General features: G+C 40.2%; 1 protein-coding gene across 17 annotated transcripts in view; it reads left to right on the top strand.

The window, feature by feature from the left end:
* Window positions 1–21,358, top strand: part of USP28 (ubiquitin specific peptidase 28) — a 70,238-nt gene that overhangs the window by 33,833 nt on the left and 15,047 nt on the right. For 9 of the 17 annotated variants that reach the window (XM_069555102.1, XM_069555095.1, XM_069555090.1 and 6 more), the window contains exons 4-13: window positions 446–551; window positions 1,453–1,612; window positions 6,533–6,619; window positions 7,317–7,454; window positions 8,359–8,432; window positions 9,353–9,429; window positions 10,586–10,734; window positions 12,478–12,605; window positions 15,367–15,462; window positions 19,756–19,935. In XM_069555102.1, coding sequence (XP_069411203.1) covers window positions 446–551; window positions 1,453–1,612; window positions 6,533–6,619; window positions 7,317–7,454; window positions 8,359–8,432; window positions 9,353–9,429; window positions 10,586–10,734; window positions 12,478–12,605; window positions 15,367–15,462; window positions 19,756–19,935 — 1,195 coding nt within the window. Of the gene's footprint in view, window positions 1–445; window positions 552–1,452; window positions 1,613–6,532; window positions 6,620–7,316; window positions 7,455–8,358; window positions 8,433–9,349; window positions 9,430–10,585; window positions 10,735–12,477; window positions 12,606–15,366; window positions 15,463–19,755; window positions 19,936–21,358 lie in introns of all 17 variants that reach the window. The other 8 variants (XM_069555101.1, XM_069555094.1, XM_069555089.1 and 5 more) reach the window with 1 other exon arrangement.

Genomic DNA, 21,358 nt, shown 5'->3' with positions numbered 1-21,358 from the left:
GATTGGCTTGGGATGTAACAAGGTGTTATGCTGACTGTAAAATGGGTTGAGGAGTATATTCCCTATTCTCTAGAGTAGTTTGTGTGAGATTGAAAGTACCCATTTTTTGAATGTTTAACTTTTAGCTGCTACTTTACAGCAAGTACAGTATTTAACCTAAGGTATGGGATATATTTCTGACTCTGAAGTAAGGCTGCAAAAGGGGGTATTTGCTTCATTGCACTTTAGCAGCTTGTTATTACTGTACTGTTAACTAATCTTAAGGCTACAGTGTGGCAGTAAGTTATTACTTTGACTCTGGCATGGAGTAATAAAGTTGTTATTTCACAAATGAGCCATTGTAGTGAGAGCTAATTTTGTGACTGCTTTTACCTTTTTGCCTTCGATATAGACAAAGGCAGTGTTTCCTGCATGTAGACTACTTAAATTTCTGTTTATCTTACAGAAGTGATAGACCTTACTCGCGATAGCAAGGATGATCTTCAGGCTGCCATTGCTTTGAGTCTGCTGGAGTCCCCCAAAGTTCAAGCTGATGGAAGAGATCTTAACAGGTTATTGACTTAATTTATAATCTTTGCTCCACACCTTAGTGTGTAGGTCAAAGACAGTTCTGCCAGGCTTCTTTAATTCCACCTAAATGAAACTTCTTTTATGAGAAAATTTAAATTCATGTTAGCTTACTTACTCTTTGGTTCACTTTTGAAGAAGCTAAATATGATAAGAGTCTTATTGCAGCCTGCTGTCTTTGAGTTGAGTAGAAACTGCAAGGTTTTGTAGTTTTCATTTGATAGGATGGAAACCAAATTAGAGCAAATATCTGAAGAAAATACATATTCTCTTTTTTTTAAGGTGTCTATGAGTTCATATTCTGTTTATAAACCTTGAGCCTTTGTAAACTTTGAGAGTTACATGAAAATGAAAGTTATCATTAACTCCCCTGTCTCAGAAGTGACTAGAGGGATATATTTTTTGAATTAGTACTGATTTAGTGATTGGTATTGTTCACAAATACCCAGTTCCAAGGGTGGCATGTTAGTTTGTAGACACGTTGATCCCCTCCTATTGCTGAGTTGCTTAGGACCATGATATGTGTGTTAAACAATTTGGAGGCGCTTAGCTTTTGCCGAGTGTCTCTCTTGGCTCTTTCAATGGCAAGTCTGAAATAAGGCACTTTCATTGAACTGTAAAACTTTTAATAGTCTTGAGTCTCAACTCAGTTCCATCAGGGGCCTTACTGGTAATAATCTCTGCTAGGAAGGATTTTAACAACTTCATGTTTAAACCTTACTTTTCATTTATGTTAAAACTAAAGTTATGATATGCCTAGTGATAACCCAGTTAGTAGTGTACCTGACATTTTGAATTTCCTATGAAAGGTTATCTACAGCCTCCTTATAGTATAACAGTTTAACTCTTTTCTTTTTTGATGTGTGGTATGTTGGCACAATATAGGATGCACCAGGTAACCTGTGCAGAAACTAAACGCTCAAAGAGAAAACGCTGTGAAGTCTGGGGAGAAAATCCCAATCCCAATGACTGGAGACGAGTTGATGGTTGGCCAGTTGGGCTGAAAAATGTTGGCAATACATGTTGGTTTAGTGCTGTGATTCAGGTATGAAATTTTTAAGAGACAACTGTGTCTTCTGGAGACAGTTTTGTAATGTGTTAAGCTGAAATATGAGAAACACAGCTTTGAAAAAAATGGAGACAGATGAATAAACGGGAGCGTTTTCCCCACGGTATGATTGTATTTCGGTTACTTTTTTATGTTTCGGACCTAGACCCTCTGGTGTCTAAAGCAGGCAGTACTGAAAACAAAGTCTTCTGTGCTTTTAAATAGGCTGAGTGTGTGGTGTATTCCAGCAGAGCACGAGTTAATTAACAAGGAGAAACCAGTCTTTGAGAGGCTATTGTAAGGGACCAAGCAGGAAGGAAGTGGTCACGGCCTGGAATGGAAAAGTGGCATAAACTGTGGTAGGTGGGAGTAAAAACATTCTCAAGGTGTTCAGGAGATCAGATGTATAGGGCATGGCAGGCAGCCTAGTAGGGATATGTGCAGGAAGGGCTGAGGAAGACCACATTTCTGACTTGAGCTACCAGGTGGGCAGCAGTGCCATTTGACACCAGAGGAGGAATAATTTGCATGTGTGTTAAACGTGGGGTTTGGTTAGTTTTAAAACATGCTTAGTTGTAGGGTCCACATGGAACTACTGGGTAGGCAGTTATCTTTGTGAATCTGTTGTTCAGTAAAAAGACCCGGGCTGCAGATAAAATTCTGGGAATCAGTAGCCTGTAGTTGGTGATCAAGCCCCATGGATGGATGGATGAATTGCCCTGGGGAGCGTGTTGCCTCTTAAGCCTAACGTGGCTGCAGTGCAGCACTTGACCCCATCCTGCAAGCTTCTCCTTCACAGTACTTAACAGCAACCCAACTGCTCAGCCAGAAACTGAACCCTCTGCTTCCACGCTTAAAACCCATGGATTCCTTCAACTTACTCTTTGCCTGGCACTGTTTTCGCACTGGGGAAACAGCAGTAGATAAAACAAGGCCCACACTCCCATGGAGTTTGAAAAGAGTGGGACATACAGGATACAAATTACAGATCAGGTGGTGCTGAGGACTATAAAGACGAATGAGAGTGAGAGGGACTAGAGAGGGAAGGGGTGCTGTTCATTCACGGGGGTTGGGTAAGGCCTTTCTGCCACAGTGAGCATCTGAGCAGAGGCTGGACTTGGGCGAGGCATTGGATGGGCCATGTAGTTACATGAAGAACGTTTCTTATGATCACATAAAGAACGCTACAGATGGAGTGGACGGCATACAAAGACTCGGGGTCAGGAGCTTAGTACGTTGAGAAATAGAGAGAAAGCTGGGTCTGAGCGCCAAGGGGGAGGAGCAGGCAGCAGTGATGACAGCGGTGGTGGGGGGACGGGGAGCCCGGGGGTCATGCCAAGGACTCAGGAGTTAGGGGAGGTGGTAAGTGTCGGAAGGTTTGGGGCAGACAAGTGCTGTGATTCTGCTTCCGCTTTAAGCGGCTCACTGGCTTCTGTTCACTGGGAATTAGGGACGTCAGTCAGTTCTTTCCTTTTGAGAGAGAGGGAGAGATTGACTGAGACTGAGACCCTGCCCTGAGTTGACGTCCCTCCTGTGAGAGCTGATGATGAGGAGACAGCCGAGAAGAGTTTCAGAGGAAGCACGGCTGGCTGGGCCAGGGAGCGTGTGGGGAGGGCTTGGCCTCCAGGAGCAGGAGGGCAGGAGAGTAACGGCAGAGGACAAGGAAGAAGTGACGACTGCTAACTCAACTTGAAATGGTTCCTAAATAGTCATTTTTTCCTCTGAAATAAGCACCACTTTCTGAGACAGCGTGGAAAAGTTGACTGAATCTCTTTAAGAGGGTGAAAGTTTAAAATAGTTGTCAACAGCGGGAAATCAGTTGGCACCAGAGCACAGTAGTAGAATTTCTAAAAATATGAAGCCCTGCTTGAGCTTATAGACTTAAATATATAGTGATATCAGTGTGCCCTGCTTTATCGAGACTTTTTCTCTTGGCAGTGCTCCATACTGCTTAAGTAGAAAATTAAGTTCATCTAAGTTGGAGGATTTGCTGGGTTAGATTAAAGAACGAAAGGGCAGTTTGAGAATTTAATTAAGGGTGGTTAGAGATCATGGGATCAAAGCTGGGGAGAGGGCAGAATGATGACAGGAAGGAGGTAATGACTGGGGAGACAGGGAAGATACTCATTTGCTTGGGTTCCTGATGATGTCAAGACACAGGTGTCCTGTGAGCCAGAGGACAGGTTATGGTTCTGGAGGGGGTGGTTCTGAATTTGTGGTCTGACCTCTGGCAGTTGTTTCAGCTACTGACGTATCCTGGGTGTGGATGAGGGTGTAGAGATGGAGCCGAGGAGTAGGTCACAAGAGGTAAGATGCTCGGAGCTGGAGGTCCCCAGGCTGAACAAAAGCCCCTGTGTTCCCTCCATGAATATAAGCCAGACAGCTGCTGGGTGCCTAGTGCTGTTCTGAGCCCTTGAGGTACAGAAGTGAACCAAACCCAGACTGAGCCTTGCGCTTAGGAAGGTAGGTTCTTGTGAGGCAAGATGGACAAGGAACAGTAAGTAGAAAGCAATACAAACTTAACTAGTTAACTAGATAGCTAAGTTTCTATACTATGTTAAACTATGTTCGGTGTGGTGGAAGAGAGGAGGGTGAGGGAGACTGGAGCTGCCTCGGGAGGGCGGGAGGAGTTTCCCACGTCGACTGCTAGGTCAGGCCAGGACTCTTGAGGGGCTGAGACTGGAACACATGCCTGGTCAGCAGGCAAGGGAGAGAGCCCATAGCTGCTGGGGGCTGGGGCAGGGGTTGGGGGTGTTCCAGGCGACGGGACGTGCCTCGCAGGGCCCCAGCATGGGCACGAGCTTGGTGTGCTCAGAGTCCCGAGTGGCTGGAATGCTCGGAGTGGAGGGGAGGGTCATCGGAGGTGTTGCTGGAGAGGTAACTTGACTTTTGTTCTGAGTGACATGGGGAGTCATCATGCAGGTCCTGAGCAGAGGATTGATGGACTCTGGCTTGAGTTTTCAAAGGCTCCCTCTGGCCCCTGAGGAGAGCAGAATGGAGGGGTGAGGATGTAAGTGTTGAGACGTGTGAAGGGGGCTGCCGCAGTCATCACTGCGAGCTGTGCTGGCCGGGGCCAGGCTGGTGGCCGTGTGCTCAGGACTCTGAGCACACCAAGCTCACGCCCATGCTGGGGCCCTGCGAGGCATGTCCCATGGGAGTGGAGGAGAGTTTGGAACCTTGATTTATTCCCAAGGCAGAGCTGAGAGGGTGTCCCATGGGTTGGATGTTGACCGAAGTCACCTAGGAAGGATGGTGGACTTGGGGTAGTCAGAAGACCTCTCACCACGTGACAGTCCTCAGTGACATGGAGCTCTGTTTCGGTCACACATATTAGAAAGATAGTGAGAAGGACCTGTGTGGAGAGTGAGCTGGTAGAGAGGAGGTTCTAGAGGCAGGGAGACGGTGTGTGCAGGGCAGGGAGTTGGATTAGGTGCTGGGGACGGAGGGAGAGGAGTTGGTTCTGAATAAAATAGTGCCCCAGAGTCAGAGTGCAACGGCCTTCTTGCTGGATGTCAATGTTAGTAAAAGGAAAGGAGTCAAAAGATTATTCTGAAGTTCTAAACTCTGATGGCTGGAGGAGGAGGATGTCATTAGTGCTAGAGAGACTTCAGAAGAAGCAGATGGTGGATGGCCAGTCAGTATTGGATCGGGAAATGTGAGTAACGTTAACTCACACTGTTGTCATTTTTAAGAATCACAGCATCTTTGGGGAACGCCAGACTTTGGTGAAGCTGCAGAGGTGCAGTGAAGGGACTTGGGAATGTAAAACCGTTTTTCTCATGGTGGAAGAGAAGTCCTGGAACTTTGCTGTTAGCAGAACAGGGATGAAACTGAGAGGAGTGGAGAAGGGCTAGGTAGACAGGGGAGGTGGGAAGAGAAGAGAGCAGGTGGCAGGTAGAGCTGAGCATCCTAGGCCTGGCTCCAGACAGAACTTTGCTTCCCTAGCCTCACCTGACTAAAGTTGCCAGGCCAGGTGTCCATTCCTCCTGTTGGCTGAATCCCAGTAGAGCTTGTGAGGTTCCCAGTCTAGGTGTACTATTGGCTGAATCCTGTCGAGCTTGTGATGGAGTCTGGGAGGTCGGAGGCCCATTGTCCACCCAGGCTGCTGCTTCAAGAGTTCTGATCTATGGGCTGGAAGGCTTTTTCACTGGAGGAGTATGTTGGGATGAGGAGTTAGGGTCATACAAGAGATTTTTTAAAACATCAACTTTGAAAAGAGAGTTAGTCATAGTTGGAAAAATGTGTAATTTACAAGCAATAAAAAGGAATTCCTCTCCCTAAGTCTGCCAGTCCGAGATATCTACTGTTATAATTCTTAAAATACAGTACTTACGACAAAGAGTAGAGAGTAATGAACACAGCTGTACTCGCCACCCAGTTTTAGAAGGAAATGTTTCAAATCCCTGTACTGTTGAGTCCCTGTTGTGCCCATTCCCCTGTGTGTGCCTGCCTTCCTAGATACACCCACAGGTGTATGTAACCCTAAACAGTGTACCATGTTGTTTTATATAATTAAACCTCATATACACAGCATAGTACTCTTATTCTTCTACACAGACTGTTTCTGAGATGCATCCGAGTTGATATATGTAACTCTGGACCATTCATTTGTACTGTGTAGAAGTCTGTCTTATGAAAACATTGTTTCTACAGCATTAATGACTGTATAATAATCTGCTGTACAGGTGCACTATAGTTTATTTAATCTTTTCCTATTAGCCATTAGGTTGCTTCTAGTTTTTCTCTAAAAAGGATTCACATTCTTCCTGCTAAATTTTTATACATAGCCATTATTTCCTTAGAATAGAAATACCAAGTTAATGGTTATACACATATTTTTAAGATTAAAAAATATTTTTTTTTTGCTGCAGTTATTTTGAAAGAAAGGCTATTAATCCATTTCCTTCTTTATTTCAGTCTCTGTTTCAATTGCCTGAATTCCGAAGACTTGTCCTCAGCTATAGTCTACCACAGAACGTACTTGAAAATTGTCCAAGTCACACGGTAAATTGTTGTTGAGGAGTCTTCACTGTTCAGCCCCTTTCATCCCAAAGGCCTTTAGATTTTGGTTAAAGCTGGTGACTGTGATGTCCTCTGGCTTCGGCAACATTTGTTTCCATTTCCTGATGATCCCTTTTATTTCTTTGTGACAAGAAATAAGGATTTACAAAAATGTGAAGTTAAGCAGGAATAAAATGAGAAAAATAGTTCTAAGAAAGCAACGGGTCACTGTGGTGGCCTCAGCTTCTCTGCCACTGGGCCTCCTTCAGGCTCCTTCAGCCACTTGCGCTGAGCGATGCAGAGTGGATGACGTGACCCGGGAGGCCTGGAGTGTCATAGAAGAGCCTTCAGCTCATTCTTGCCCAAGGGGGTAGCCTCCTGCCCAGATCAACCCTGCCCCGCCAAGATTTCTCCTCAGTGGTGCTGTTCCAGCAGGAGGGCGGGCAGCGGCTTTGGGGAGGGAACACTTCTGCTTTCTGACAGTGTGCGGCCTCTGGCTTCTGTCAGTACACAGGTCTTGAGTTTAGGGCAGTCCCCACCACAGCCCTTATCAGAATGCCTGTAACAACTTGAGACCCGACTCTGATCTAGATCTTCATAAATGTAAATTAGGGAGTGATTGTTAACAACTTTTCTCTTTACACGTCCTAATTTTCCAAATACGAGGTTATAAGAGTACATGTGGCCATCTTTCCTGCAGGAAAAGAGAAATATCGTGTTTATGCAGGAGCTTCAATATTTGTTTGCCCTGATGATGGGGTCAAATCGCAAGTTTGTCGACCCTTCAGCAGCCCTGGACCTCTTAAAGGGAGCGTTCCGATCACCTGAGGAGCAGCAGGTACAGGAAGCCTCTAGTCCTGGAGCTGGCAGTGGTGCCTTGTGACCATCACTGTGATGCTGCTTTGTCTCAGCTGTAGAATAAGCTGTGACCCTGACAGTGCAGGACTTTAGTGCCTGCGTTTGCCCTTTATAACGTTTAAGGAACAGGTGGTAAAAAGAAGGTACGTGCGTGTGTGTGTTGTGTAGAGGAGGCTGGCAGTGCTAAAGGAAAAGGAGTAGTAGAAAGAAGAGAGTGTTCCAGGGACTGTTGAATTAGAAAGGAGGAGTGTGGAAGATACCTCAGTGAATCATGGCAAAGGGTCACCAGGGAAAAGAAAGTCCGTCCTTTTTCTGCACCTTTGTCTTGGAATGGCCCAGATCGAAATCCTAATTTTAAAACTGTCTAAACCCGAGTTCAGTAGCTTTTCTGAGCAATCTTTCTTTTCTAGTCACAAGTCTATTCTTTTCCCTATCTCCTATTAAAATCAAAACTAGCACTGTTCATACAATTACTTTTTTTTCCCCCCTCTGTTTGTCTAAAGGTCTGACAGTTCTACAGAATTCTCAAAACATTTCAAAATGTTTCCTTTCTCCCTACAGATCTCCTATTCTAGAGGACTACAGTCTGTTCTTTGAACCTTTCTAAAAGGCCTAGCTGGAAGTGTTTGATAGTTTGTTACAAATAGATGTGGCTGGAAGGGGCAGCGTTCCATTTCCTCCTAGTCAGAGATCCCCTAGCGCACCTTGTGTGCTGTCTGCATCCTTGGGCTCCAGTGTTCCTTGTATCTTCATGATATTTGGACCTGAACAAGAAATCTTGCACAGTAATAGAGCCTTACTCATTGGTGGGGTGAGGGCAGAGTTTCATTTGCCCACATACAGTGTCGAGTCTAACTCTTCTGCACTTTGTGCCTCTCTTACAGCAAGATGTGAGTGAGTTCACACACAAGCTCCTGGATTGGCTGGAGGACGCCTTCCAGCTAGCTGTTAATGTTAAGTGAGTGTGGCGGATTTGTGCATTCTCCTCATAGCGGTTCACTGAGAATGATGATACAGGAGATTATTCTTCTCAAGTAGAAATGACTGATTTTTACCAAACCCCATGGGGTAACCACTCACATTTGTCATTGTTTATCCCCCTTGCCTTTGGTTTTCCCCCTCTATAGATAATCACATTAACCTGTAACTTTTTACTAAAAGGGCCATAGCTATTAACTTTTAAAAGTCAACACCTGTGCTGTAAAATGTATTGAAAGGTCAAATCAATCCTTGATGTGAGAATGGAGGTGTAATATGAATACATTGAATTTAATTGTTTGAATCACTGACAGAAGTAAAATTCAAGGCAAAGAATATAAATACCTCTTACCAAATATAGATGCAGAGGTATTTATTTCCTAAGCTTTTTTTTTTTAAACTCTAGATGGAAGAAGTATGTATCATAAAACAGCTTTCCAATACATTTAAGAAGGGATTATAGAAATAAACTTTTCTTTCCATTTCCTTGTGCCACCAGGAAAACTTTTTCATTTGAAAACTGCACAAGAGGGCTCATTCTTGCTTTTATACAACTTCTATACCTTATATACTTCTGCCACTGGATATGGATGTTATCTATTGAATGTACACACATACATGTATTTGCATGTATGACTTCCTTATCAGACTTTCAGCTCCTTAAGACCAGCAATCGTGCCTGTTGCCTTTGTGTCTCCAGAATTTAGTACAGTGCTGGGCATATACTTGATCAGTGAATTTTTGAACTAAACTTGTTCAGTGAGTAACTAATCCTTTACTTTAGATCATACCTGGCTCTTAATGAAAATGTTTTACTTTTGCTTTTGAATGATTGTTTGATTTAGTATATTGCTTACCTCATCCAAATGATACAGAATTGTTTCCTTGTTTTAAAAGTAGCAATCCCAGGAACAAATCTGAAAATCCAATGGTGCAGCTGTTCTATGGTACTTTCCTCACTGAAGGGATTCGTGAAGGTAAATCCTCTGCTCTAAATGTTAATTCTCGACTTGTGACCACATGTGTATTTACTGTGAAGAGGCTTGAGAGTCAGACAAGTGTAGGTCTGAATACTAGTTCTGCCTCTTTGATGTGTGTGACCATGGACAAGCTCCATGATCCTGGATCATGAATCCTCAGTCTCTTCATCTGCAAAATGGGCACAGTGTTTGTTGCAGAGATGTTATATTGAATTGTATAATATTGCCCAGCCCAAACCTGGTATTAATATCAGATGTACACTGATATTTATCAGTTTTCTCTGTTTTTTTCAGACATAATATCTAAACTCAAAGTTCTGTTGAGTCAGACTGCCAAAAAATGTGTATCTCTTCTAGTGGCTTACCTAGCTGTGCATTGGACACGTGGCCAGCCATTCCCCATCTAACCCTTGTCGTCTTTTACGGTTCTGATAGGCTCCTTAAAACAATCTAATCCACTATCACTTCCCCAAAACATCATTTCTTACTGTCAAATACAACTAGCCAAGCGTTCAAATACCCTATTTGTTTTATAATTGTTTGTGTAGATAAATAAATAATTTTACGTATGTAAAGATACATGCACTTCCCTATGTGTATACTTTTTTACCATTTGTGTTAATCAGGATCAAATGTGGTTCATTTGTGACTGGTTGATATATGTCTTTTCAGTTTTTTCCAGAATCTGCAGACTATCCCATCCTCCCATTCTTTCTTCCTTGAAATACATTTTTTTTTTTTAAAGAAATTAGGTTATTCTCGTATATTCGCTACAGTCTAAAGTTTTGCTGCTCACTTATCTGTGATATAGTTTAACATATTCCTCTCTGCTCATCATTTCATAAATTGATAGTTGGATCTAGAATTTGGCCAGATTCAGGTAAGGCTTTTTAATTAGTCGAGACTAATCTGTAGATGGCGGGACAGCCTTTGATTAGGAGGCATGTTACCTCTGGTTGTCTTTCTTTTTTGTGAGGTTAGCAGTTGTCAGTGATCTGTGAATGGATCCACTGGTTCATCAAGACCATGTATACTTCTAACCTGTTTTCAGCAAATTGCTGAATTAAGATGATACTGTTTCTGTGGTGCCAGGAAAAAAGCTTTAGAAAGCAGTAGTGATGCCTTTAAAAAAGCAATCTGTCTCTTTGCCTAGGAAAGCCCTTTTGTAACAATGAGACCTTCGGCCAGTATCCCCTTCAGGTAAACGGTTATCGTAACTTAGACGAATGTTTAGAAGGGGCCATGGTGGAGGGTGACATTGAGCTGCTTCCTTCCGATCATTCAGTGAAGTACGGACAAGAGGTGAGTTGGATATTTTTGCTTTTGCCAGTGACAAAGCCAGTTAAATAGGACTGAGCTTTTGGGCAGACTGTTTTCACGTCATGTATTAAATAACTTCTTACACTTAGCAGGATTTGTACTAGCCTGAAGTGTCTTTATGAGTTGATAAGAGTAGTGAGTCAGTATTTGATAATTAAATTCTTGTAATATGAGTTAATCATATAAAGGTTATATGCTGCCTCTGATGTTTTAAGTATGATCAAGTTTCTCTCTTTCTGTTGAAGCCTACCTGTACCTGAGTAGGGAGAACCCACTGCCTCCATATTTTCGGAGGGTAAAAGTACAGTGATTAATTCCTATGGTATGCCATTTAGAATATCTTCCCTATTATAGTATTTACTGTTCTCAGTTGTAAATTCTGTCTTTGCTTTAAATTTTTTTAAATTTGATTGATTTATTTGTTTTTGTGGGTTGTAAAGAAAGGGGGAAGGTGAAGGACGAGTAAGGGTAATTAATATCTCACCATTCCCATTGGGTTAAGAATTAGTGAGTTATATTGTAGCATAATTGCCAGCACCACACAGCTTGAATTACTCTCCTTTCATTATACATTTTGAAACAGAATTGTGCTTTTTATGAGTCCAGTCCAGTAATTACTTAAAAGAGGAAGAAAATCTTTCTTGAATTTAACGGGGAGCCTGACATGAGCCTTGTCAAAGTACATTAGCTGTAGAGCAGTGTTAGAACTGGGAGAGAACTATTGCCTCCCTGGCTTTCCAAGGAGCGTGTTGATTCCTGATTGGGAGGCATAACATCTGTGCCACTGACGCATGCTCTTACAAAAGAGAAAGAGCGTTTATTCGCAACTTGGACCTCTGGAGACTTTTATTCAAGAATCGGACCTCTCTATTAGAAAACATAGAAAATAGTGCCTGTTTAGATTTAGCTCTGAGGAGGTCAGGCAGACTGTCTGGTTCACCTCATGCCGACAAGGCTGTGTGGAGGGAATATAGCTATTTGCACCTTTGGCAAAGGGAACATGTTAAAAGTTACTGGTATGAACCTCTGCCACACAGGTGAATTGAACAGAAATGCCTTTCCTGGTTTAGTCTTTCCTCATCTATGATCAGTGACAGTTGATATATATATATATATATATTTTTATAACTCAGTACTTTCTTTTCTTGAAACTCAAGGTAACTTAATAGGTTGATTTGTTGAAGTCCTTTGTGATATCCATAAATTCTTGGAATTCAGAGATTTTTTTCAGAACCCTCAGAATCATGAGGCTGTTTCAATTTTCATCCTTAGTAATAAAGGGGATTCAAACTGTGTGTGAATAAGTAGTATAGAGGACGTGTACACGTATTAGTCTTTTTAGACAATTTCTGATTGGTTCGGCTAGCTATTTTCTCCAGGTTTTAAGCCTCTTAAATGCTGATGATGTAGTGAATGATATGTAGATTTTTGGTACAGATCATATATTTGAGGGTCAGTTATTTCTGACGATGATAGTTGAATTAAAATGTTGTTCACTGGCTTGTCAGTTTGGAGTCTTGAGGAGCGTTTAACCATATTCTGTAAGAGGGCATGATTCTGTATGGGCATTTTAACTATTGGGGATTAAAAAAAAGTTTCAGTATGAGTTTGATTTGAATATAAATTCTATACCAAAAGAGAGTCTGATGAGGGATAGTTTAAATCTGGCTATTGCTGTTTCCTAAACTTAACTTTTCGCTCCTGTTATTTCTACTCTTGATTTAGCGTTGGTTTACAAAGCTACCTCCAGTGTTGACCTTTGAACTCTCAAGATTTGAGTTCAATCAATCCCTGGGTCAGCCAGAGAAAATCCACAATAAGCTTGAATTTCCTCAGATCATTTATATGGACAGGTGAGTTCTGTGGTTGACTGTCTTCTTGATGTGCTGTGGCAGAAGTCAGCTTGTACTAAGTGTAATGTCCGTAGTACTCTCCTGGAGGTCTTGATAATATGCAAATTTGGATTCAGTGGATCTAGGTGGGGGCCCAAGAGTTTGCATTTCTAAGAAGTTCTCAGGGTGATGCTATTTTCTGATCTCTGGACCACAATTTGAGTAGTTAGGCTTTAGGTGAAAGCTCTGCTCTCTGTGATGATGAACAGTATGTGGAATAGCTGCCGTGTATTTCTTTCTCATCTGAATACTATTTGTATTCCTGAAAAAAATACTAGACAGACTGACATAATTTTAAGTCTGTTTTATCAACATATGGTTTACATACAAAGAAATGTTACCGTACTTAAGTGTCCAGCCAATGAATTTTGATGACTATATGCAGTCAAGTAACCACTACCACAGTCAAGATACAGAATATTTCCATCGCCCATGCCCCTTTATAGTCAGTCCCTTCCCTCTACCCTCAGGCAGCCACTGACTTATTCTCTGGCCCTCTAGTTTTGTCATTTATGAAGTGTTACAATTAGGGACATTAATATTCATTATGCACCCTATTGTGGTCTTTCACTTAGAATAATGTTTTTGGAATTTATATGTGTTGTTGCATGTATCAGTGATTTCTTTCTTAATATTGAGCAGTATTACATTGTATGATGTACCACAATATTTTTTCCATTAACTAATTTAGGGACATTTCAGATGTATCCAGTTTTAGGCTATTATGAATATGAATTTTCATATAAAAGTTTTGGTGTGGCTTTTAGTGCTTCTGGGTAAGACACCTGGGAGTGAGATTCCTGGTTATTGTATGAAAAGTATTTTTTTAACTATATAAGAAATTTCTAAACTGTTCTCTAAAGTGGCTATATAATTTTGTGTTCCTATCAGCAGTGTATGAAAGCTACATTTGCTAAGTTCTCACCAGTATTTGGAATTATCAGTCTTTTAAATTTTAGCCATTCTGTTGGGTTTATTGGGGCTTTTCTTGGTGGCTCAGATGGTAAAGAATCCACCTGCAATGCGAGAGACCTGGATTCAATCCCTGGATTGGGAAGATCCCCTGGAGAAGGGAATGGCTAGCACCCACTCCAGTATTCTGGCCTGGAGAACTCTTATGCACAGAGGAGCCTGGTGGGCTAGCCCATGGGGTGGCACAGAGTCAGACATGACTGAGCGACTTTCATTTTCACTGTTCATTGGGTTTATAGGAATACCTTTATTTTTCTTTTGACTTGTATTTCCATGATAATGACACTGAGCATCTTTTTGTGTGCTTAATTAATGGTCATTTATATATTTTCTTAGGGGAGGTATCTTTTGCCCACTTTTTAGTTTGGTTGATTGTGTTCATACTGAGTTGTAAGAGTTCTTTATATATTTTAGATACGAATCTAAATCTATCTTTGTTTGTCTCTTCCGTTTCTTTACTAGTGTTTTTAGAAGAGCAGGAGTTTTTAGTTTTGATGAAGTCTGATATATCAGTTGCCCTTTCATAGTTTGTGCTTTTTGTATTCTAATTAAGAAATCTTCCAACCCAGGGTCACAAAGTTCTTTGAATTTTTTCCTAGAAATTTTGTGACCTTTACTCTTACATTCGTGTCTATGACCATTTAGAGTTTATTTTCATATATGGTATGAGGTAAGGGGATATTTTTGCAGGAGGTGGTAAGGCGGCATGTGGTTATCCAGTTATTTCAGCATCATTTGTTTAAACAGCTCCCTTTTCTCCACTGAATTACCTTGATACTTTTTAAAAAAATTAGTTGGACTTACATTTGTGGGTCTTTTTCTAGAGGTTTTATTCTGTCTGTGGTGTAATCTTATGCCGGTGCACACTCTCTTAACTACTGTGATTTTATTATAAATCTTGACATCAGATAGTATGAATCTCCTACTGTGTTACTTTTTTTTTCTTTTTAATATTTTGGCTATTCTTAGTTCATTTCTATTTAAGTATTAAAATCATCTTGTCAAAACCCCTGGTAGCTACTGGGATTCTAATTGGGACTGTGTTGAATGTATAGACCAATTTGGGGAAATTGACATTTTAGCAATTTTTAGTCCTCTAGTCCATGAGCATGGTATAGCTTCATTTATTCAACTCTTTGTTAATTTCTCTCAGCAGTGATTTATAATTTTTTTTGTGTACAGTTGTTGCACATATCTGGTTGTTTATTCCTAAATAATTATTGCCTTTGATGTTATATGGCTTTGGGAAAAAAATTTACTTTTCATTTGTCCTTTACAGATATATAGAAATGCAATAGATTTTTTCCTCTTTCTTTTTTAATTGACTTTGTGTCTTTTGGCATTACTAATAAATTCAGTTATTAGTTCTGATACATTTTTGTAGATTCCTTGAGATTTCCTATGTACATGATCCTGTTATCTGCAAATGAAGGCAGTTTCACTTCCTCTTCTATCTATATGAATTTTATTTCTTTTTTTTACCTTATTGCACTGACTGTGCCTCCAGTAAAAACATTGAATAGAAGAGGCAAGAGTGGTTCTTCTTGGATTGTTCCTGATCTTAGGGGGGAAGACGTTTTTTAGTTTTTCATCATTAAATATGATGTTGGCTCTGTATTTTCATAGAGCTAACAGAGAACTAACCCTGTGTCTGATTAAGGCAGTTTCCTTGTATCCAAAGTTTGCTGAAACTTTGTGTTATTAATGTTTTTAAATATAAATTGTGTTTGTGGGATTATTATTTGCTTAGGTATATGTATAGGAGCAAAGAACTTGTTCGAAGTAAGCGAGAGTGTATTCGAAAACTCAAAGAAGAAATAAAAATTCTGCAGCGAAAACTGGAAAGGTGAGTTGTAGACATCTTTGTACTTAGAATGGGGTATTAAAATTGGATAATTTGCTTTTATCTAAAAATTAATTGAGTTTAAGTGTTAACTAATATATTTTATAAAATGGATAAGGAAAATGTGAAACAGTCTTTAAGATGGGCAGTGGTGGTCCCAGGACACCTTTGACCCAAGTCACATGGTGAGTTATTGACAGTGTACTGAAGAGAAGCCAAGTTCTGATTTCATAGCTCTTTACTTTTTCTGCTTTCCTTGCCATCATGTTCACAGACACAGAAGAGGTAACTTATCACAAAACTCTAATCCCTCTGTCTTGAGAAAGCAGTCTTTTAAGTGCCTGGTAAAGGTAAAACAAGTCAGCAGTGCTGACTCAAAGAGAGTGCTTGTGTTTTTGACGCATACGAAGTCCTTTCTCCTGTGGAGAAGTCACTGTTCACGTGTTGTTGCTGACTGCTTTGTGAAGTCGCCCTATGACTTCCTAAGAGGGAATCGGTGTAACTTCTCTCTGGTCAGAGACTATTAATTTAGTCTTTAGGGAGGAGATTCCATACAATGTCAGTGGCTTTTTTTTTTTTTTTGCCTTTATCTACTTCCTATTTTTGCTGCTACCACTATGCTACCTCTGACTGCTTCATTGCTGGCTCAGTAATTTCCCTGAGAGGCAAACCCTGCTATACCAGCCTGAGAAAGACCCTGCACCTATGGGTGCCACTTCCCAGCTCCCTCCCTCTCACTTAGGAAGAATTTACCCAAGAGTTGTTAGGATCCATCGTCTCGTTGTCTTAATATAGACTTTAGCTGAAAATTGAGTCCTCAGATACTCTTGGAAGTGATTTACAGGACTTTATACCTATGGCAATATTTTATTTTAAAAGTTTGAGTGATACTCTATAAGATTGGAAAGTTATAATTGTTTTCATACAACATACCTGGTATATCTGATGTATTTTAACTGAAAAATACTCAATTTGCTAGTAACCAGCTAGGCATTCTGACTTATTTAGATTTTAAATAGCATACAGGAGTATTTTCTGTAGTATGAATATGACTTTCTTTTTAAAATAAAGTGACTTAAATTTTTGGATAATTTTACTTGAGTAATTATTTTTGAAAAATTGCTTCTCTGTGTGTGACATAGTTCTGGGAATCTTTGCAAGGAACTTGTTAATGGATACCATTAGGTAATAGAACTGAGGTGGGAATGGATGGTTTTTAGGATTTGTTTTATCCTTTTTTGAATTTGAGTTTTCTTACCCGGTATATGTATTACTTATATTATTTAAAAAGAAAAGTTCACCATTTCTTCTGTAAAAGTATCTCGATATCATATTAAAGATAAGATTTCTTGTGTACAGTGTAGACGTCTTTTTTGAAACCACTTTCATTCTAATTCTACTAAATTAATACATGGTATGAAGTAGTTGGTCTAAAGGAGTTCATTAGAAGAACAGAAAAATGATGATGTCATAGAAATGAAGATAAGTTTCTCAAAGAAGATTTGTTCCTGAAATTTTGTATAAGTATCATGTTAAAATACAACAAACCTGGGAAGAGTTACATATGTGAAATGATGGCTTAAAACCTTATGACAGATTATCAGTGCTGCAATTCTGCTAGAAAGAGGTTTCCTTTGGTCCAAGGCAGTCATGTATTAATAAATTCTTTCAATAAACAGTGCTTAAGAAGACATTTACCATGTCTGTGGGATAGACAGGGAGTTCAGAGATGGGAGCTGTTCCTTCAGTGTTAAAGGGAATGACATACTGAAAGAAGACCATGGAGGAAATAGATCTTGAAAGATCAGTAAAGTTTAGATAAGTTGATGGCTGAAAGTAAGCCAAAGATACAGATCTAAGGACTAGAAACAATTATTTAAAGTTCCTCTAGCTTTATATATTTAACATCCTTTTCTTTGAAAGCCAAAACTCTTTGTGGCAGGCAAATCCACAGGAGAAATCATTCTGTTTCTCTTTTATTTTATTTATTTTCTTTCTTTATTTTATTTTATTTATTTATTTTTTAATTTTTGTTTTTACTTTATTTTACTTTACAATACTGTAAGAGGATGAAGTGTCTTTGCTACATATCCTCTAACGTGGTTGATTTTGAGTTGCATTATATTTTATTTTTCATTTCATAATGTCCTTTTTGATATAGAAACAGACAATTTTACTTCTCCGTACAACTACACTGTAGTTGTAGTTCTGCGGCTGTTTCTTTCACTTTATTCAGAGAAGAAAAATGTGAAGTGACTCTCTCCTTTTGTAAATGGAATCCCAAAATTATAGTTTACCTGTACCTGTGAGTCAACTTACGTACCATTTAGACTCTCTACTGCAGTGAACTGTAGAATTCACTAAAGTAAATCTCTTTTCTTAGGGTAACATGTGCTAGTAATGGCAGAACATTGGGTATTACTAAAATAATTAGTTATTTTGATTACATATTGAAGACATTTATTATTTACTGATTCCAAAGAAATCTTCAGTAGTTTATGCCTGGCCTTCTCTGTTAAATGAGTACGTGAATCATAGTGTACATAGGACTTAAACTCTGACCTTTGTCAACACCTACTTCCCATTTCCAGCTTTCTCTCTCTCATATTTCCTAATTGCAGATTACTTGATCTAAAATGCAGCAAAGGGAAAAAACCTTGGGTACATTGGATTGGTACAAAAGCGTTTGTGGTTTCAGACCCTGAATTTTAAATCAGTATAACTTGGCTCAAACACATCTTTAGTAATCAAAGTAGGAACCATTACAATCAACACATTTTTGCCAACAAGAAAAAAGTATGTTTATTCCTGTAGCATAAAAATCTGTACCCTGGGATTCAATGAACTCTTGGAAAGCATTTTCTGCATCCTGCTGGTTGTGGAAGCGTTTTCCCTGCAAAATGTTGTTGAGATGCTTGAAGAAGTGGTAGTCAGTTGGCGAGAGGTCAGGTGAATATGGCAGATGAGGCAAAACTTTGTAGCCCAGTTTGTTCAGCCTTTGGAGCATTGTTTATGTGACGTTTGGTTGGGCGTTGTCATGGAGAAGAATTGGGCCCATTCTGTTGACCAGTGCTGGCTGCAGACGTTGCAGTTTTCAGTGCATCTCATCCATTTGCTGAACATACTTCTCAGAAGTAATGGTTTCACTGGGATTCAGAAAGCTATAGTGGATCAGACCGGCAGCAGACCACCAAACAGTGACCGTGACCTTTTTTGGTGCAAGTTTGGAAAGTGCTTTGGAGCTGCTTCTCTGTCCAGCCACTGAGCTCGTTGTCACTTGTTGTCATGTATAATCCACTTTTTGTTGCACATCACAAACCATAAGAAATGGTTTGTTGTTGTACAGAATAAGAGAAGATGACACTTGAGAGTGACAAGTTTTTTGATTTTCAGTCAACTCATGAGGGTACCCAGTTTCTGAGCTTTTTCACCTTTTTAATTTGCTTCAAATGCCAAACAATCACAGAATGGTCAACACTGAGTTCTTGGGCAACTCATCCTGTAGTTGTAAGAGGATCAGCCTCAGTGATCCTCTCAGTTGGTCATTGTCAGCTTCTGGTGACCGGCCATCATGCTCTTAATCTTTCATGGTCTAGTTTCCTTTGCCAGACTTCTAGAACCACCACTGTGCATTCGTTAGAAGCTCCTGGGCCAAATGTATTGTTGATGTTGTGAGTTGTCTCAGCTGCGTTATGACCCATTTTGAACTCGAATAAGAAAATAGCTTGAATTTGCTTTCTAACTAACATCATTTCCATAGTCTAAAACACATATAAAATAAACAGCAAGTAATAAGCCATTAGCAAAAAAAAAAAAAAACCATAAAGCAAGAAATGTACGTTAAAATGTATAACATAACCACATTTATTTAAGAATATATTCCAACATCAAATGGCAAATTTCAGCAGTGCAAACCTGCAATTACTTTTGCACCAACCTAATAGTTCCAACAGCATTATTTTCAGATTTGAATAATGATGATATATCTCTCTTCCTTTAACAAATAGAGTTTACTTTTATGAGTAGAGCCTAAATGTGATTTGAATTAAGAGAAAGCACCATTGGTGTGACTTTGAATAGGAGCCCACCTGAAATGCTTTCTGTCAAGTGTAAAGATTCAGATTGTCATCTGTTTTCACTTTCGTAGTTAGAAAACTTCTGCTCTGTAGATTAACGTATTAAATATTGTGTAGCCTTTAGGGATAAGCCTTTCCATTGACTCTCCATATAATAATGCAGTGAGCCTGAAAGAACAAGATGCCTTGGCACTAGAGTACTGTTTTCTCTGCCTTGTAGGTATGTGAAGTATGGCTCGGGCCCAGCCCGGTTCCCGCTTCCGGACATGTTGAAATACGTAATTGAATTTGCTAGTACAAAACCTGCCTCCGAGAGCTCTGCATCTCAAAGTGGTGCCTGCATTACAGAGCCACTTTCTTCAGCACACTCCCTGACTTCTGACCTGACAACCAAGGAAAGGTAACAGAAACAAGTTTTGAAATAGTATATATTGGGGATTTCGGCTTAATCTGAGCTGTGTGCCATGTTTCCACCCAATGAACACTCGCCCCGTGAGAGCTCACAGGTCGTGAGCTCTTTGTCTTATAGGGAAGGGTTTTGCCACTTAAGTGAATTGTTCATAATTCCCACCCATGCATTCGTCTCACCCAAGGGATAGTTGGGATTATTACAGAGACGTCTTGAACTGTCTGGAACAGTGTTCATTCTCTGCCAGGCCCACCTGGCTTGGAGGTCGCTATAAGCTAACTGCCATGAAAGGCCTTTTCCAGAGGAACAGTCAGCCACTGATTTTCTAAAACATGGCATTCACTCGTCTGCTGAAGGAGTCTGCACGTCTAAGTAAACATCAAGCAAAGGGAAACTTATTTACAAGTAGAAAATTAGAATAAGAGAAAGAACTGGCTAGAAATTGAAGAGGACAACCTCCAGCAGCTTATCCAGCAAAGAGACGGAGAGGCCATGGCACGCGGGCCTTGATTCTCTTCTGGCTCAGCTGTGTGCAACAGCCTTTGTGGTCTGGAGGAGCCGTTGGGGCCAGCTCGGATCAAATGTGATCTGCGTGTCCTGGCTAGCCAAAACACCAGAGCCTGTAGAAGAGTTTAGACTTTTTTATGTTTTTAAAAGAAACCCAATCATTCCTTCACTGCCCTTGCCGCCCCTCCCACACACACGTGTTACTATTCATTCATTCATGTGTGTGCAGAGTGCCTGTTTGGATAGAACATAACAAATGGTAATAGCAGTTATCTCTAGGGGATGGCGCAAGGCACAGGCTGGAGGGAGGGTTCCTTCACTTTTATACTCTACCTGTGTGTGTGTGTTTGGATTTTCGTAGACTGTTTTCATGTCCTTTGTAAAATATAAATGATTTTAATTTTTTAAAAGTGGTTTTATCGGTTTTAATAATATGAAATGATACTGACTGATATTAGATTTTAAAGTTGATCTGTGTGTGTGTGTGTGTGTGTGGTCTTTTTTGAGATTGAGACGTCTCCTCTTTTGCTTACATTGGCTTTGTTTTCCCGTATGTATAGGTCCTCAGGGAAAAGAGGTTTGCTCCATTATTTTGTATATGGGAGAGAGGCAGGGAGGAAGGGGAGTGAGAGTTTAAGTCAGAACTGGGAAGTTTATGTTCTTCGGTTTTGGTGTGAAACAGAAACCTAAGTATACTTAGATTCATTTGTATTCCTGCTGATTTGTCTGTGTGCAGTTTTTTTTGGTGTTAGTTAATTAGTAGATAAATTAACAGTTACTTTACATACATTATTCTCAGTTTATAGCAATGATGTAAAGTGGCTGGCATCCACCTCTCATAGCTGAGGTGTCAGATTCTTTACCCGAGGCTACTACCGTCTCCTTGGGCGTTGAGCTGAGATGTGGT

This window comes from Ovis canadensis, chromosome 15, assembly GCF_042477335.2.
Source record: "Ovis canadensis isolate MfBH-ARS-UI-01 breed Bighorn chromosome 15, ARS-UI_OviCan_v2, whole genome shotgun sequence".
Classification (NCBI taxonomy): domain Eukaryota; kingdom Metazoa; phylum Chordata; class Mammalia; order Artiodactyla; family Bovidae; genus Ovis; species Ovis canadensis.
Note: the sequence above shows the minus strand (reverse complement) of the source record. Positions and strands in the feature narration are given on the sequence as shown.